This window comes from Neophocaena asiaeorientalis, unplaced genomic scaffold, assembly GCF_003031525.2.
Source record: "Neophocaena asiaeorientalis asiaeorientalis breed wild unplaced genomic scaffold, Neophocaena_asiaeorientalis_V1.1 scaffold134, whole genome shotgun sequence".
NCBI classification, from domain to species: domain Eukaryota; kingdom Metazoa; phylum Chordata; class Mammalia; order Artiodactyla; family Phocoenidae; genus Neophocaena; species Neophocaena asiaeorientalis.
The window spans coordinates 12,247,335-12,266,693 of NW_020185339.1; the positions used below are offsets into that span (position 1 = coordinate 12,247,335).

Consider the following 19,359-nt stretch of genomic DNA (forward strand, 5'->3'; position numbering starts at 1 on the left):
CATCCTTGTCCTTAAAATGCCTCTTCAGCAAAAATTTGTCACCTCAGTTGGCTATGACAAGGTTGCTCTTGAGTTTCTCTGGCTATTAGAATCGCATGGTAACAAGAAAACTTTCTGTGAGGGGAAATTATGTCCTTTCCTTTTATGATGACGTCCTTAATTATAAAGTCTTATGTAGGATAGAAAATTTAAATAATATTGCCGCACACACACACACACACACACACACACACACACACACAATTTCCTTTTATGATGACGTCCTTAATTATAAAGTGTTATGTAGGATAGAAAATTTAAATAATATTGCCGCGCACACACACACACACACACACACACACACACAAACACACACACAAAAAAATACCCATACTGTTTTTCCTCAAGAACCCATAAATGAAAATCATCTTGGGAATTTTTTTTTATTTTATCTTAAGGGTTAGAATGTTAGTTCATGGGAATAAACTGATAAGATTTTTCCAAGTGTTTTTTTTGAAGAAGAAGGCAATTAAAGCTATTATCAGTTTAGTTTCCAAAAAAATGGTATTCCATTTTTGCCTCCATTTTGTCAGTGATTCAGAGGAAGTTTCTTTTTATGATCATGTAGACAGAATAAGTTTATATTACGGAGTGCCCACTGTGTACCATGTAAAGTCTCCTCTATATCTTGTTACTCCTCCAAACATCCAAGAATATAAGTACTATTATTATACTCCCCAGACAGAGGGGGAAATGGAGGCTTAGAAGGTTAAGTAACTTCCCCAAGTTACTGATACATGAGGGAACTGCAATTTGAGTTGAGTTCTGACTCCAAAGCCCATCTTCTCTGCCACTTCACCTCCCTGCCTCTATGACAAGATCATCCCAATTATAGGCGGAATACTAATACTAGCTAACATTGAACACTCACTATGTGCCAGATGCTGTTCTGAGTGCTCTAGATAAAATACTCAACTTAATCTTCATAACAATTCTACTGAAAAGATAGCGTTGCTAGCAGCATTGCATAGAGGAGACTGCTGAGGCACGAGGAGGTTAAGGAATTGCTACCCAGCTACAAAGTGGGAGACCCGGATTCAAGCCCAGGCCACCCGACTCTAGAGCCTACACTCTTCAGGTGAACCTGTGCTGCTAGGATATAAACCACACAACCTTATCCTCTAAGCTCACCTGTGCTTTGGGCTCTCAAAGTTTCTGTCTTGGCTTGGCCTTATTTAGCCTATGTATGGAGTCTATAGGTGACCTGTAGTCTACTGAGCTGTCTGGCTATAAATGCCTTCTGAATATAGAATAAGATTACCTTGTTCCTATTTGTACTAATGTTAGTCACAAGTGAAGACTTTCTTAAAACATATACTGTTCTAAGTAGATGCTGGAGTTCCTCAATTTCTTTCATGAGTAAGATATAATTTACCAGGAGGTAAAGAACTGAGATCTCTATAGCCATGTCACTAAAACATCTAACCTGACTCCTGAAATTTAGTCTCCAGTATCTTGATCTCACTTTCTAGACCAAGAACCACATAGGACTTCTGAAAATTACTCATATGTAAATGTCAACGTTTCTACTCCCAACATTCAGGGTAGGGAGAGCCTTATTTCTCCGATGGTCCCACTGCATCATATGCTCACCAAATGTTATTGATTTAGCTCCTAACCTAGAGACGTGCTATTCATCCTATTTCAAGCTCTACAGTGAAGATTCAATACATGGGAAACAGGACTTCTCAAACTGACCCATGGCTTTGAGAATTGAAACTATTAAACAGCCAGGTACAAGACTAACCCACCTGCTCTGGGAGCTCTGGCAGCTCCAAAATGTCCCAGAACTCAAGTTTAGAAAATCTAGGGACATAGGTAATCCCAGTTGTTGGGAGAATTCATTTTGGTGAGCACACCTCACCTAGGCTCATAATCAGGTCTGTATCTTTCATGGTTTTCCGATATCTAAAAACAGCCCAAAGTTTTGTATACATAACCCCCGCAAACCCCACAACCTAAAAAAGGGGAAAGTTTAGTACAAATACAAATTTTTAAATTATTTCTTAATATCTGTATTTTCTGTTGAGATTTTCAGTATTTATCCAGGCAGAGCCTGGATGTTTGTCTGTGTTTGAAAAGTGCAAAACTTGCAAGCCAAAGAAAATATAACCTTGCTTGGATTTCTGAGCTCAGAGCTGTCGTAACAAAAAAAAAGTTTTATTAGAAAAAAAAGGAGCTTCTATGACTAGTAGCCAAGGTGGATTTCTTTTTTAAGTAAAATAGTAAGTTTAGGAGTGGCATAAAATGCCCATTTGTATCATGAGCTGCCAATTCTTAAAGGTTTGAAGGAAAATGCATCTGGATTACAGCAAGGTAAGCGTGTATCTGCAAAATTCTTCAAGCCACCTTCTCTTTTTTGTTTTTTGCTCTGCAGATCCTTTACCTCCTGCTAGGTTTGAAGTCAATAAAGAGAAAAGTACTTCCACCAGTTTGCATGTCTGGTGGACTCCTTCTTCCGGGAAAGTCACCTGGTATGAGGTGCAGTTACTTGATGATAACCAAAAGACACAGGGGGCCCAAATTCAAGAAAGAACTTCACAGAATGAATATACATTTTTTAATCTCACTGCTGGCAGTAAATACAAAATTGCCATCACAGCTGTTTCTGGGGATAAACGTTCCTCTACAATTTATGCCAATGGATCAACAGGTAAGACCTGTTTACGGATAGTTGCATATTTAATAGTCTATGATTCTTTTGAAATTATATTACATTCAGGAAATGGGAGTAAGAATGCCCCAAGATCAACAATAAATAGATAGGTGGATAGATAGGTAGGTAGGTAGATAGATAGATAGACAGACAAATAAATACTGTTTGATACAGAGGAAAGACTGGACTGGAAACAAGGAGGTGGGGTTGTGCTGCTAGCTTGCTGGGTGATTTTGAACAAGTCATGGAACTTCTCTGGGACTGGAGTTTTCTCCAAAATGAGGAAGATGTTTCCTAATGGCCCTTCTAACTCAAATGTTAGGCAACAGGATTTTCTGCCTCATTTTCTGAGTTTGTGCAAAATGAAAATTATTTTTTAAATGTTTTCCCTCCCCTGTATATTCTTCTCTTAACATCAAGTCATGGTGTTTCCTGAATATTCCTATGTTTGGAACCAGTCTTTTCTTGCACCCATGCATCCCGATATCAATGACACATTACCATTTCCTTCCTTAACTTACTTTCTTATCATTCACTCTGCCCTCATTTTCTCTCCTGCTCTGTTGCTCTCTTTCCATTTTTCAACGTCTACAGTTCTTTCCTTTCTCTTTTCCCTTTACTGCTATGCCACATCATTGACAAGATCTACCTTGATACCTGTTAAGTGGGGGAGACAGATAAACTATGATGTAGCTTTAGGCTGTGGACTTTGAAAAGAGCATTAATCCAGGTTCCAATAAAATTTCAAGAGTGCTATTTTCATTAGTTATTACACAAGTTAGATGTACAGAGGAGCATAAATGGATGTGTGGTTTCAAATGAAACGTGTCTATACCTTCTATAAGGAAATTATGAACGACAGTTTGGAAATGCATTGTATCCCACTAGTGCCATCGCCAGTGGAAGATATTGGTATTTCAGCGAAGACGAATTCTCTCCTGATTTCCTGGTCACGTGGCTCTGGGAACGTGGAAAGATACCAGCTGATGCTAATGGATAAAGGAATTCTAGTTCATAGCTTTGCCGTGGACAAAGCTACTACTTCCTCTGCTTTTCATGGACTGATACCTGGTCACCTCTATAATGTCACCATTGTTACCGAGGCTGCAGGGCTGCAAAACTACAGATGGAAACCAGCCAGGACAAGTAAGTTTCCCTAGCTATTCTGAACAAGAATAAAACTCAAATCAAGGAAATGTTTAATAAACAAGGTTTATTAAATTATTTGGATAATGGTAGTATAGGACAAATTGAAATGCATATGTTGTAGAAGACCTTAATATGTATCCACTTTTCTACTTAGAGAAAGAGGGATTCCCTTTCATTCTAAAGTTTAGGCTCGTCCTTGACAACCTTGTGAAATAGCAGAGTTAATCACTGATATAATCTTAGCTTCTCTTTTTAGTTAAGGATTCCTACTTCCTTCGCTTAAACAGGCATCATCCCCTGCCTTCGTGACATCACTCACAATGAACCAGGATTACTCTTCTCAGTGCTATACAAAGACCTACTCTTAGGTCTTTGTATAAAGAAACAGCCATTGCCCAAACCCTCTATCCAACAAAACATCTCCTGAGACCCAATTCTATAGAACCTATTCTCATAGCCTAACATAGCCAGAAAACTAATCTGTGCTAAGTTTTAATGAATCATTTATATACATATTATTCATTCATTAGTTCATTAAATCAATATTTATTAGGTGTAAACTATATACCAGACATTGTGGATATAACAATGTCCAAGAGAGACAAAGTCTTTCCCCTCATGGAGCTTACATTCAAGTGCATTCTAATGCTTCTGGTGGGTCTAATGTGTTAATAAATCCCCTCCTTTGGGAAGCTATGTAATTTTAAGAGAAACTCTAAAATATGTAGTGCCTTAGACATTACTCTAGGGAGGAGAGTTCCTGAAATAATAGGAGGTTGGTGGGAAAGATATTTGGGGACACCTATATATTTACATACCTTTCATATCACACCTCAAAGATATATATATATATATATATATATATATATACCCAACAAAAATGTACCATATGTTTTAAGAATTATTTATGTATATCAAGAGCAAATTGCACTTCTAACTGGCATATGCAAAAGCAATGTGCCACGCCCATTATTTTGATGAAACATTGTGAATTTATATTATGCCATTAGTGAGGCCCAAAATTATAGCATAAGCAAAAGGTAGAAAATATATTCACCAAAGTGTCTCTCCTTTGTAATCATTTTCCTCTGATGAAATAATGACATAACTCCTAAGCTTTAACTTTATCATGATTCAATATGAAAAAGAAACTATTTTCAGCACAAACAATTTTATGATGGCCAATCAGTCAACCAATCTATTTATTATGTACTTGCTATTATTAAATACATAAAGACAGGAAGAAATTAGGCAGATGACATTCTTTGAGGATTCCACTTAAAGATTTTCAGAACTGGAAAAGACCATTTTAAGTTTTTTTTGATCAAGCCATCATGAGGCAGTAAGGACCCCTAGGCTTAGTAAGATAGACAGAGCTGCCCAGGGTTGCCCAGCCAACCAATGGCCAAGTTTGAGGCAGAATCTAGGCTCCTGACTACCATGTTTGTCCTCTGTCCACTAGCCAGACAACCTTTCTTTGGTTTTGCAGTATTATTTTTACCTTGTGAAGTTGTTTTCTTCAGAGCAGGGAGTGTGGCTTGTAGAGATTAAGACACAGGTCAAAATTTGGCCATAAGAGTGGTATGATATCCTGAGTTAAAGTCTCTTTCCCTTTCTTCCTAATTAGCCCCCATGGAAGTCTCAAATCTGAAGGTGACAAATGATGGCACTTTGACCTCTTTAAAAGTCAAGTGGCAAAGACCTGCTGGAAATGTGGATTTCTATAACATTACACTGTCTCACCAAGGGACCATCAAAGAATCCAGAATATTAGCACCCCAGATTACTGAAACTCAATTTAAAGACTTAGCCCCTGGACGACTTTATCAAGTCACCATCAGCTGTGTCTCTGGTGAATTGTCTGCTCATAAGATGGCAGTGGGCAGAACAGGTGAGTCTAAGGCTCCAGAAATTCCTTAGTTGGCTCAAATCACTCTCTGATCCACCTTAGAACAGGATAAATTAGAAGGAAAATCCCTTTCCCAACCTGGGAAGTATGGTCTACATGACTCAGGGTGTCTATGGGCCAGGCCCCGCTATACAGAGTCAAGCGAGGGTTAATTGCATTCGTCTGATTATTTAAGCAAATGTATTTGGATTGATGCCCTGTGCTATTTCATGTCACACCACTTAAGGAGCATAAATGAATTAGCATTGATACTAATGAATAAAACATTTCTGATCAACTCTTATAATGAAGGCCAGTTAGCACTTACCCATGTTTCCCATAAATTATTTTATTTATGTCACCAAACATTTATCCAGTGCCTTCTTCCTGTAAATTACCATATTATGAGCTTTGAGAGTTATTAAGACGGCAGAGTTCAGCACACTACACCCTTCAGCCAAATATGGCCTGTGACCTGTTTTTGTATAGCCCCAAACTAAGGGTGGTTTTTACATTTTTAAAGAGTTTTTTAAAAAAGAAAGAAAACGAAAGAAAAATATGATGCAGAGACCATATGTGGCCAAAGAAGCCTGAAATGTTTACTTTGCCGACCCTCGATTTTAAGGAAGTTACATTTTAATCACACAAATGTAGAATACACACACACACGCACACACACACACACACGAAATAAAAATATTATATTTTAATAATGGTAATGATATTGATATTTCCATGGATCAGGCACTGACTAAACAGTTTACACCATTATTTCATTCAGTTCTCACCAAAACCACAAGAGAGGTCCTGATATTATCACCAGTTTATAGATAATTCGAAGAGGTCAAATAACATGTCCATAGTCATCCAGCCAATAAGTGGTGGGGTTTAAACCAGGCTGTCCTATTCCAGAGTCCATTGTCTGTGCTATTGGAGGTCCCAAGTAAGAGCCATATATATGGTCAGAAAGAAAAGAGAAACAAACTCTCTTTCAGAAGATCAGTAAAGACTTCTGGGAGGAAATGGCCTTTAACTGGTACTTTAAAAATATGAAGCTCTTGGCAAGTTGAGTGGGAAAAGAGGGAAGGGCATTTGAGGTGGAAGGAATAACACAAGCAAAGGCACCGAGGCGGAAGAGACCAGGAGACTTACAGGTCTACAGAACGCGAAACTGGAGGCCAGCATTCAAGAGTGGGGAGCGAGGGAGGGGGGCTGCAGGGAGTAGTCAGAGTGAAGACTGGCAGGATATGGGGTCTGATTTGGGAGGGCTACAAACACCACACCAAGGACTTGATGTTTTATTCTGTAGTTAATGGAGAAACCTTAAATGTTTTTGAGCAGAGAATAATAAGATCAGAGTTGTATTGCAAGGAGATTAATCTTTTCCGTTGGAAGAGAGGCATGTTTTGTGACCACAACATCCAGGGTCTCTTCCAAAAGATGCCACATCCATCACTGTCACCATCATTATAAGCAACATCAGTATTGTCTCTAGGGCTGGTATGCAATCAGAAAAACACAGTGTTTGTATCACTAGGTTATTAACACTGTTACAGAAGATCACATTACTGATATATTACTAAAATGATTTTAACATGCATTTCTCGAGTGTCCAATGGCTCCAGAATGCTCATTTGCAATTCACAAACATCAGGAGGGGATAGAAATGGGGGTTTTGTTTTGTTTTTCAATATCTTTATTGGGGTATAATTGCTTTACAATGGTGTGTTAGTTTCTGCTGTATAACAAAGTGAACCAGCTATACATATACACATATACCCATATCTCCTCCCTCTTGCGTCTCCCTCCCACCCCTCTAGGTGGACACAAAGCAGAGCTGATCTCCCTGTGCTATGCGGCTGCTTCCCACTAGCTATCTGGTTTACATTTGGTAGTGTATATATGTCCATGCCACTCTCTCACTTCGTCCCAGCTTACCCTTCCCCCTTCCCGCGTGCTCAAGGCCGTTCGATAGAAATGTTTTGAATTGCAGCTATTAGGTCTCTTATCAGCTGTTGCCCATGAAAAGTGAATGAGCATCCTTACTTTTGGATTTTAGTATCTCCTTTTGACATCGTTTCACTGTTTAGTTCCAGAGGAAGTTGGGGACCTGGAGGCAAACAGCAATGGTTCTACAAGGTCCCTGGTGGTGAGCTGGTCGCCCCCTGCTGGAGACTGGGAGCAGTACCGTATCCTGCTCTTGAATGATTCTTCGGTGCTGCTCAACACCACCGTGGGAAAGGAGGAAACACACTACGTCATACGTGATGTGGGGCTTATACCGGGAAGACAGTATGAGGTCGAAGTCACTGTTGAGAGCGGAAATCTGAAGAATTCTAAGCGTTGCCATGGCAGGACAGGTAAGCAAATATCAAGGCGTTAATGACTGATGGAACCTTAATTCGGTCCTTCTTCCAAGTAACCCAGGTAACCGTCAATGTCATACCCCAGGGTTCCCTGTATTTGAGACATTATAGACTGACAAACTGAAATAGGTTGGTAATGTTTAATTTTGTCAAATTAGAGTATTAGAAATCACTTCCACTAGTAGGTTCATTGTTTTTTAAAAGAACGACCTTTCTAACACCAAAAGAACAGGAAGGAAACAATCTGAGAGAATCCTCCCCACAAAGTAGATAGTTGATAACATTTTGCTGGTGATCAGTGTTAGAGAACCACTGCCGTGACCCACTGTTGACTAATGGTGGGTTTTCAGGTACCAAGGAAGTGTTGTTAAAGTGGACAGGAATATATTCAGATTTTAGGGCAGAGGAGAGGGAGGCTACTGAAACATGGGTTTTAGTATTCTTGCTGTCACGATTATACTGTAATTCCTTGGGCAAGTCACAACCTCTCTGAGTCCATTTCCTCAACTTTCAAATAAGAGAGTTGACCTACTAAACTCAACATTTCTATGAAAATCCCTGTGACATGGAATGCTCCATACTTGGAGTGAAATTCAAATATATTCTCTTTTAGTCTTGCCTGATAATAAGGAAATAACTACACTGATGCAATGTTCTTAGAAGAACGTCAAAGGAATGGACCAAGAAACGGCTTTAGCTTGCCCTCTGTGTCTTCCAGTTATCTCTTCATTTTCCAAATATTAATATCTGCTGGATGATGATCAAAGATAAATGGCCCAGTAAAGTATTTTCCAAGAGTATTCTTTTGAGTCCTTATTTCTGGTTATGTTACACGAACAAAGATTTTTTTGTGATTAGCTTTTTTTTTCTAAATGCTCAGAAGCATTCAGAAGAGAAATGCTCAACTAGAACACTCCTGTGGATGGAAGAGAAAATATCTCTAAAGAATACTGGAGTGTATCCAAGTTAATCAATGACCCGAATGTCCATTGCTTTTTCCCCAGTCCCCCTGGCCGTCCTTCAGCTTCGTGTCAAACATGCCAATGAAACCTCACTGGGTGTCATGTGGCAGACCCCTGCAGCAGAATGGGAGAAATACATCATTTCACTAATCGACAGAGACCTTTTACTCATCCACAAGTTGCTCCCCAAAGATGCCAAAGAATTCACTTTTACTGACCTGGTGCCTGGACGAAAATACATAGCTACAGTCAGCAGTATTAGTGGAGACCTAAAAAATTCATCTTCAACCAAAGGAAGAACAGGTAACATTTTCTATAAATTTTAGGCTTTAAAAGTATCCTGTCTGCTGAATTGTCTAACATCCAACTTATAAATGTTCATTAAAAGCCTGTTCTGTACTGGGCATTGTATACATTTTTTTTTTCATGTTTTCCATGTATTTGATCTCTGGGCTATAGTCTGGATAATTTCCTCCGCTTTTAGTTTTAGTTCATTAGTTCTATCTAATCTATCTTTCTTTAGTTCTATCTAATCTATTTTAAAATCCACCCACTGAGTTTTAAAATTTAATTGTTATGTTCTTCATTGTTAAACATATTCTTTGGTTCTCTTCCAAATATGTTTAGTATTCTGTTGCTCTTTCCATTCTCCTCCTTTATCGCTATAAGCAAATTAATATTTTTATTTTCATTCTGTCTGATCAGTATAATATCTGAAATATTCAGGAGTTCAGTGCTGTTGTTTACTGAGTTTTCTGCCTTTTGCTCATGGTGCTTACTTCCTTAAATGTTCGTGATGTTTTATTCTAAACCCATATACCTTGGGATTTTATTCTGTGGGAATTCTTTGGGGCCTTTCTTGAAGGTGGGTTTCAGAAAGAATTTTCTTTTCACTTGATTCTTTCAGGTGCACAGGATTTCTATCAACCCAGACCTATTTCAATCTCAATTGTCAACTTGAGGTTTTTTGATCACCCAGGGTTTTATGAATTTGAGTTGCAAACTCACTGAAGCTGTCCTGACATTATGAATTCTCAGTGGAAATTTTTTATTCTCCACCTAGTATTAAGGAGGCTGCAGTATATGGGGAATAGAGAGGAAATATTTATTTCACTTACGCTTAGAATATAAAGTTTCAGGATCCAATATTATGCAGAGTCACCTATGAGGTTCCTCACCCTGGGAAAGTCCTATTCATAGCTCTTGCAAAGCTGTAAAATCAAAGCTTAAATTTATGTTTGAAAGATGCCCTCATGGTGACAGTCTGCTTCAGTGATCCAGTTACCTCTCTGTCACTTTCTTACAGGTCTCTGAGAATTCCTTACATTCTTGACAACTCATTCATGCATTTACATTTTTATGTTTTATCCAACATGTGCAGTTGCGTGTATTGGGGGGATTTTCATGGTCTGTGCCAGCAATGAAAGTCCAAGGCATTGTTTTAGACTTAAGATCATTTTCATTATTCCCACCACTCATATTGCTGTGTCATATGGTAAGTGAACGTTTAACTTTGTAAGAAACTACCAAGCTGCTTTCCAAAGTGGTTGTAAAATTTTACATTCCCACCAGCAATGTATGATATTTCCAGTTCCTCCGTATTCTCAGCAGCACTTGGTATTTTCAGTTTGTTTGGCTTTTTAAATTTGAGCCATTCTAATAAATGTGTAGAGGTATCTCATGTGATTTTAATTTGCCTTTTCTTAATGACTAATGGTTTCAAGCATTTTTTTCATATGCTTATTTACCATCCACTTATCTTTTTGTGGAAGAAGATATTTTCAAATGTTTTGCCCATTTTTTAAATAGGGTTCTTTGTTTCTTATCATTGAGTTTTGAGAATTTTTATTCCAGAATAAGTCCTTTGTCAAAAATGTGTGTTGAAACGTTTTCTCTCAGTCTATGACTTGTCTTTTTATTTTATTGAAGTATAGTTGATTTACAGTATTATATTAGTTTCAGGTGTACAGCATTGTGATTCAGCATTTCTATGGAATATACTCCATTAAAAGTTATTATAAGATAATGGCTATAATTCCCTATGTTATACAATATATCCTTGTTGCTTACCTATTTTATATGTAGTAGTTTGTATCTCTTAATCCCATACCCCTAATTTACCTCTCCACCCTTTCCTTATCCCTTTGATAACCACTAGTTTGTCCTCTATATCTGTGAATCTGTTTCTGTTTTGCACACACACTCATTTGTATTATTTTTTAGATTCCACATATAAGTGATATCATACAGTATTTGTCTTTCTCCGTCTGACTTATTTCACTAAGCATAATATTCTCTAGGTACATCCACATTGCTGTAAATGGCAGAATTTCATTCTTTTACATGGCTGAGTAATATTCCATTGTGTATATATACCACATTTCTTTGTTTTGTTGTTTTTTAACAATGGCATGCATTCATTAACAGTATTTTCAAAGGTAAATTGTCTTTTATTTTTTTAATAAATTTATTTATTTTACTTATTTATTTTTGGCTGCTTTGGGCCTTCATTGCTGCACCTGGGCTTTCTGTAGTTGCAGTGAGTGGGGGCTACTCTTCACTGCACTGCATGTGCTTCTCATTGCGGTGGCTTCTCTTGTTGTGGAGCACGGCTCTACGCGTGCGGGCTTCAGTAGTTGTGGCACATGGGCCCAGTAGTTGTGGCTCGTGGGCTCTAGAGTGCAGGCTCAGTAGTTGTGGTACACGGGCTTAGTTGCTCTGTGGCATACGGGATCTTCCCCAACCAGGGATCGAACCTGTGTCCCCTGCACCGGCAGGCAGATTCTTAACCACTGCACCACCAGGGAAGTCCTTATACCACATTTTCTTTATCCATTCATCTATTGATGGGCACTTGGGCTGCTTCCATATCTTGGCTATTGTAAATAGTGCTGCTATGAATATTGGGGTGCATGTATCTTTTCAAATTAGTGTTTTCATTTTTTCCAGATATATACCCAGGAGTGGAATTACTGGATCATATGGGAGTTCTATATTTAGTGTTTTTTTTTGCGGTACGCAGGCCTCTCACCGTTGTGGCCTCTCCCGTTGCAGAGCACAGGCTCCAGATGCGCAGACTCAGCGGCCATGGCCCATGGGCCCAGCCGCTCCGCAGCATGTGGGATCTTCCCGGACCGGGGCACGAACCTGTGTCCCCTGCATCGGCAGGCAGACTCTCAACCACTGCACCACCAGGGAAGCCCTATTTTTAGTTTTTTGAGGAACCTCCGTACTGTTTTCCATAGTGGCTGCACCAATTCACATTCCCACCAACAGTGCATGAGGGTTCACTTTTCTTCCCATCCTCCCGATATTTGTTATCTGTAGACTTTTTGATGATAGCCATTCTGACAGCTGTGAGGTGGTAGCTCATTGTGGTTTTGATTTGCATTTCTCTAATAACTAACAATGTTGAGAATCTTTTCATGTGCCTGTTAGCCCCCTGTATGTCTTCTTTGGAAAAAATTCAGGTATTCTGCCCATTTTTTGATTGGGTTGTTTGTTTTTTTATACTGAGTTATACGAGCTGTTTATATATTTTGGATATTAACCCCTTGTCAGTCATATCGTTTGCAAATATCTTTTCCCATTCTATAGGTTTGTTTTTTTGTCAATGATTTCCCTCGCTGTGCAAAAGCTTTTAAGTTTAATTAGGTCTCATTTGTTTATTTTTGCTTTTATTTCTTTTGCATTAGGAGACAAATCCAAAAACAATATTGCTATGATTTATGTCAAAGAGTGTTCTGCCTATGTTCTCTTCTAGGAGCTTTATGATTTCCAGTCTTACATTTGGGTCTTTATAATCAATTTTGAGTTCATTTTTGTATATGGTGTGAGGAAATGTTCTAATCTCATTGCTGTACATGTAGCTGTCCAGTTTTCCCAGCACCACTTGCTGAAAAGACTGTCTTTTCTCCAATGCGTATTCTTGCCTCTTTTGCCATAGATTAAATAACCATAGGTGTGTGGGTTTATTTCCGGGCTCTCTATCCTGTTCCATTGATCTATGTGTCTGTTTTTGTGTCAGTATCATACTGTTTTGATTACTGTAGCTTTGTAGTATAATCTGAAGTCTGGGCATATGATAGTTCCAGCTTTGTTCTTTTTTCTCAAGATTGCTTTGACAATTCACAGTCTTTTGTGATTCCATGTGAATTTTAGGATTATTTGTTCTAGTTCTGTGAAAAATGACATGGGTATTTTGATAAGGATTGTATTAAATCTATAGATTACTTTGGGTAGTATGACCATTTTAACAATATTAATTCTTCCAATCCAAGAGCATGGAATGTCTTTCCATTTCTTTGTATTGTCTTCAGTTTACTTCATCAATGTTTTTATAGTTTTCAGTGTTTATACTTCACCTCCTTGGTTAAGTTTATTCCTAGATATTTTATCCTTTTTGATTTGTGGTTATCATGGGATTCACATATGCTGACCTACAATTATATCTACTTGTTTTAAACTGGTAGTCATTTAAGTTCAAACACATTCTAAAAGATCTACATTTTTTACTCTCCTCCCCCACATTTTGTGGTTTTGATGCCATATTTTACATCTTCTGCTTATCCCTTAACTGTATAGTGCTATTACAGTTGTTTTTACAATTTTTTGTCTTTTAACGTATGTACTGTCTTACTTGAGTAGTTGATCCTCCATCATTATTATATATTTGCCTTTCCTAGTGAGATTTTTTCCCTTTCATTTAGATTCTTACTTCTTTTCTATTTAGAGAAGACCCTTCAACATTTCTTTTAGGGTAGATTTAGTATTGATGAACTCTTAGTTTTTACTTGTCTGAGAAGTTCTTTATCTCTACTTCTATTCTAAATGATAATCTTGCTGGGTGGAGTATCCTAGGTTGCAGGTTTTTCCCTTTCAGCACTTGAATATATCATGCCACTCATTTACATCTTCTGCTTATCCCTTAACTGTATAGTGCTATTACAGTTGTTTTTACAATTTTTTGTCTTTTAACGTATGTACTGTCTTATTTGAGTAGTTGATCCTCCATCATTATTATATATTTGCCTTTCCTAGTGAGATTTTTCCCTTTCATTTAAATTCTTACTTCTTTTCTATTTAGAGAAGACCCTTCAACATTTCTTTTAGGGTAGATTTAGTATTGATGAACTCTTAGTTTTTACTTGTCTGAGAAGTTCTTTATCTCTACTTCTATTCTAAATGATAATCTTGCTGGGTGGAGTATCCTAGGTTGCAGGTTTTTCCCTTTCAGCACTTGAATATATCATGCCACTCCCTTCTGGCCTGGAATATTTCTGCAGAGAAATCAGCTGATAGCCTTATGGGGATTCCCCTGTATATGACTCTTTGTTTTTCTCTTGTTGCCTTTAGAATTCTCTCTTTAGCTTTTGCCACTTTAATTATGATATGTGGTGTGGCTGTACTTGGGTTTGTCTTGTTTGGGACCCCCTGCACTTCCTGAACCTGGATATCTGTTTCCTTCTTCAAGTTTGGGAAGTTTTCAGCCATAATTTCATCAAATACATTTTCAGTCCTCTTCTCTCTCTCTTCTCTGGGATCCCTATAATGCAAATGTTGGTACACTTAATGTTATCCCAGAGATCTCTTAAATTGCTTTCATTTTTTAAAATTTGTTTTTCTTTTTGCTATTCTGATTGGGTGATTTACATTATTCTATCTTCCAGATCACTTATGTACCACTTAGTCTGCTCTTCATGCCTTCTAGTACGTTTATTTTAGTTCAGCTATTGAGTTATTCATTTCTGATTGGATCTTTTTTATATCTTCTGGTTCCTTGTTAAAATGTTCACTGTTTAGATAAATTCTTTTCCCTAATTCAGTTAACATTTTTATTACCAACGTTTTTAATCCTTTACCTGGTAAATTGTTTATTTCTGTTTCATTATTTATTTTTTTAGGGGGTTTTGTTTGCTCTCTCAATTAAGAGTAGTTCCTCTGCTTTTTCATTTTGCTTAACTATCTCTGCCTCTATGAATTTAGGTGAAACAGTTACCTACTGTGGTCTTAAAGGGGTGTTCTTATGTGGGAGCCTCCCTATACGGGCTGTGTTCGCCCAGTGTCTTTGGTGAGAGAGCTGGATTTGACGTGAATGCAAGTTACATCTTTCTTCAGGGTGTTGTTTTAGGGTGATAGCTGGCAGCTGTCACCTTGGTAGAGGTTGGGCTGGAGGTGGAGGGGCTAGAGCTGGTGCCAGGTCTGAGGTGGGACTTCCTCTCTGTTCAATGGCCATCATTGCCCTGTCAGGGGTGGGGTCTGATCCCAAGTTGCTGGGCAGAAACCCTGAGGATCAGGCTCGAGCTGACTTTGTTCACTTTAAGTGTGTGTTTTTCCCTCTCCCAGCACCAGGACCTTTACCCCAGAGGAGGGGAGTGCTGAAGCAAGTGGGGCCTGTGTGCGGACAGAGTTCCAATGCGCTGCCCGTGTAGGTGTCTATGGCTCCACTCAGATGCAGCCTCTGGTGCAGGTCCCCTTTGTCTCTCCCAGCTGATCACTACTGCCTGCATCCGCTGCCCCCACCCTGTCGTGGAAATGCTCCACAGGGCAGGTGGGACCCATGTGAGCTCTACATGTATCCGGAGGTTAGCTGTGATGGAGTGGCCACCCCGTCAGAGATCTGGGTAGTCTGAGGCACTGCTTGAGTAAGCACCAAGTATAGACCTGCTGCCCCACCCAGCCTCCACCCCGGGGTGGAGCTGCTCCCTGTCACCTCTGGGTCCCACAGTCAAGTTTCTTCCCCAGCCGTGGCTGCCCCAGATCCAGTGCCACATTGTGGCATGAAGTGAGTGGGGTCAGAATGTTTGCTTGGCTTGGGCTGGTACGTGTGCCAGGTGCTCATGGGAAACTCGGCAGCCACTAGAGCAGACCTTTCTCTACTCTGCCTTGGGGGTTAGCCAGCATGTGTATGCCCCTCATCAGTGGAGTCCAGACTTCCTCAGCTCTTCTCTTTGTCCCAGCAGTTCTCCAACCAGCTAAGGGGGCTTGTCTCCTCATGTAGGACACCAGGACTGAGATGCCCAAACTTGGTTTAACCTGCTCACTCCCCAGGTTGAGTGTCCACCAATGTATCTCCCTTGTCCTCTGAGTCCCCTCTGAGGGGCACAGGTCCTGACCCAATCACTTCTGTTCCCTTCCTACCCTATTACGTGTGTATCTTTCTTACAGTCTTGGTTGTACAAGAGTATTTTTGCCAGTTTCCAATTAGTTTTCAGTGATAATTACTCCACATGTAGATATATTTTTGGTGACAGGGAGGTGAGCTCCCTGTCCTCTTACTCCACCATCTTGATCTCCTCCCCTGGCTTGTCTTTTCATTAATTTATTAGTATATCTTGCAGAATATAAGTTTTTAATTTTGATGTCAATTTACCAGTTTTTTCTTTCATGAATCATGCTTTTGGTGTCATACCTAAGAAACCTTTGTCTCACACAAGGTCACCAAAATTTTCTCCTAGAAGTTTCATAGTTTTAGGTTGTAAATTTAAGTGTATAATCAATTTTGAGTTAATTTTTGTATATGTGTGAGATATGGGGGGGAGTTTATTTCTTTGCTTATGCATATCTAATAATTCCAGTCTTATTTGTTGAAAAGACTCTCCTTTCTCCACTGAATTGCCCTTGCATCTCTATAAAAAAAAAAATCAATCGATTATATATGTGTTTGGTCTATTTCTGGACCTTCAAGTCTGTTCCATCAGTCTATGTGTCTACTTTTTTGCCAGTATCACACTGTCTTCATTACTGTAGCTTTCTAGAAGTTTTGAAATCAGATGATGTTAGTCCTCCAACTTTATTCTTCTTTTTCAAAACTGCTTTGGCATATTAATTCCTTTGCTTTCCATATGAAATTTAGAATTGGAATTGAATCTTTTGATCCATGTACAGTAATGTATTTTAATAAGTATGTTTGTACCTAAATCCACAAGTCAGTGATTTCTGAGAAGGGTTGTGCAAGGTTCCACTCCCTTTGATTATCATAATTCTGGGAAGAGGCACAAAGGAGATGTATGTTGATCAAGTGCCAACTTCAAGATCTGTGTAAAAGATTTGTCAATGGACAGGTTAAAAATCACAGTAGTTGTTAATTAGGTAAAGGGCACAGGCTCACAGGTGAGACAAATCAGGCTTTGGACGCCAGAATGACAATTTGTTAGCACTGTTGTATAGGCTAAGTTACTTACATTATGATCCTTGGTTTCCTCCTCTGTAAAGGGAATTAAAAAAAATCAACTCTATAGAGTTTTGAATGAGTAACCAATAATACAACATCTATAAAGCATAGAGTCCATAACTGGCACATAACAGGCAATCAGTTGTTATCATCTTCATTATCATTATTAGTATTATATAATACTATAACATATAGCATTGTAGCATTTTCATGTGTAAGAATAGTCCTCTTGGGAATGTGCCAGTAAAGAATTACCAGTCTCCTAGACTACAATCTAATCATCAGGTTAAAGGGATTTCCCAATACCACCCCATAACAACCATTAGCTCCAGTAGATCATTTGGCTTTGAGTTCTCACGGGGTAGGGACAGATAAAATAACATTAAGTAAGCAATCTTCAAAAATAACAGCCTTTTATGTATCTGCCAATCCCCTACTCCTAATTTATCCCTCCCTCTCCTTCCCCTTTGGTAGCCATAAGTTTGCTTTCTATGTCTGTGAGTCTGTTTCTGTTGGTAAATAAGTTTGTTTGTGTTATTTTTTAGAATTCACATATAAGCGATATCATATAATAAAAAAATAGCAGCCTTTTATTATTTAAAAATTTTAAATCAAGACTACATAATAGGCGTGCATCCTCTTATCCTTGGATCTGAAATAATTTTGATTTCCCGTATAAGCGGCTTTTTCAGAATGGTAGAGTCTCTATAGGGGAATAGTTCTCCATATTTCACAGGAAATAAAGCTGAGTGTCTATATCAAAAAATATATATTTGTTTAGCATTTTCAAGACTGTCTCCATTTTTTACTCATTTTTGTTACACTTCCTTAGGGTGACGAAGTATCATCTGTTTTTTCTTCCCTGTCTACTCTGTTTTAGTGCCTGCCCAAGTGACCGGCTTGCATGTGGCCAACCAAGGGACAACAAGCAGTCTCTTCACTAACTGGACCCAAGCATCGGGAGACATAGACTTCTACCAAGTCTTACTGATCCATGAAAACGTGGTCATCAAAAATGAAAGTGTCTCCAGTGAGACCAGCAGATACAGCTTCCACTCCCTCAAATCGGGCAGCCTCTACTCCATGGTGGTAACCACAGTAAGCGGAGGAATCTCTTCCCGACAAGTGGTGGTGGAGGGAAGGACAGGTAAGAAGAGTGTCTGTGACCTATGGCAATCTGAGCACGTGGAACCTCCAGGGTATATCCTAGGTGTTTTAAAACATCCTAAAGACAGACCCAACTCTGATCTTCCTAAAAGCCAAGTTTCAATGCTATCCAGACAGTACATGTTGATCTCCCAGGAATGGAAATTGGATGATGGGAGAGAGTAGGAGAGAATGAATTCTAAATTTTCTAAAATCTCCAATACCTGTGTCAGAACTCCTAGAAAACCCTTTGCGATGACATGATAGACATCTGCTACCTAAGCTTATTCCTTCATCTAGCTGATTTTCTTTGAAATATTTATGTCCGATTAAGGTAAACAAGTCATGAACTTTTTTAAAAAAGTATCTTCCATTCTCTTTCATATTCTTGGTTTCAAGACACAGAAAAAAGAAATGATCTCCAACTTCTATGGTCAAAAGTTAAGCTAATAGGGCTTCCCTGGTGGCACAGTGGTTGAGAGTCCACCTGCCAATGCAGGGGACACGGGTTTGTGCCCTGGGCCGGGAAGATCCCCCATGCCGCGGAGCGGCTGGGCCCGTGAGCCATGACCGCTGAGCCTGCGCGTCCGGAGCCTGTGCTCCACAACAGGAGAGGCCACAACAGTGAGAGGCCCGTGTACCACAAAACAAAAAAAAACAAAAACAAACAAAAAAAGTTAAGCTAATAAAATTACCCAATCCCATATATTTTCACAAGCAACATTAAACAGTGCTTAATACTGTACGCCACCTAAACAATGTTCCTTGACCTTAAAGAGCTCATAGTCAAATAGGGCAGAGAGCTAAGTAATCAAATAAATGTCATGTGGTCATATGTGTCAGGCAGAGGTGCAGCACCGAAGGGAATACAATTTTCTACACAACACAAAGAAAGAACATAAACAAACAATATGAAATGTATGTTCCAGTTTCTTAGAAAGATATACAATTAAATAAATCCAATAGAAGCTTTAATAATT

The 19,359-nt window shown here is 38.9% G+C and overlaps 1 protein-coding gene across 2 annotated transcripts in view; it reads left to right on the forward strand.

Annotated features, from left to right (window-relative positions):
- The window catches only part of PTPRB (protein tyrosine phosphatase receptor type B), a 113,892-nt gene that overhangs the window by 37,159 nt on the left and 57,374 nt on the right, over positions 1-19,359 (forward strand). For both annotated transcript variants that reach the window (XM_024736754.1, XM_024736755.1), the window contains 6 exons: positions 2,417-2,692; positions 3,584-3,841; positions 5,472-5,735; positions 7,823-8,092; positions 9,103-9,363; positions 18,114-18,380. In XM_024736754.1, coding sequence (XP_024592522.1) covers positions 2,417-2,692; positions 3,584-3,841; positions 5,472-5,735; positions 7,823-8,092; positions 9,103-9,363; positions 18,114-18,380 — 1,596 coding nt within the window. The remainder of the gene's footprint in view (positions 1-2,416; positions 2,693-3,583; positions 3,842-5,471; positions 5,736-7,822; positions 8,093-9,102; positions 9,364-18,113; positions 18,381-19,359) is intronic.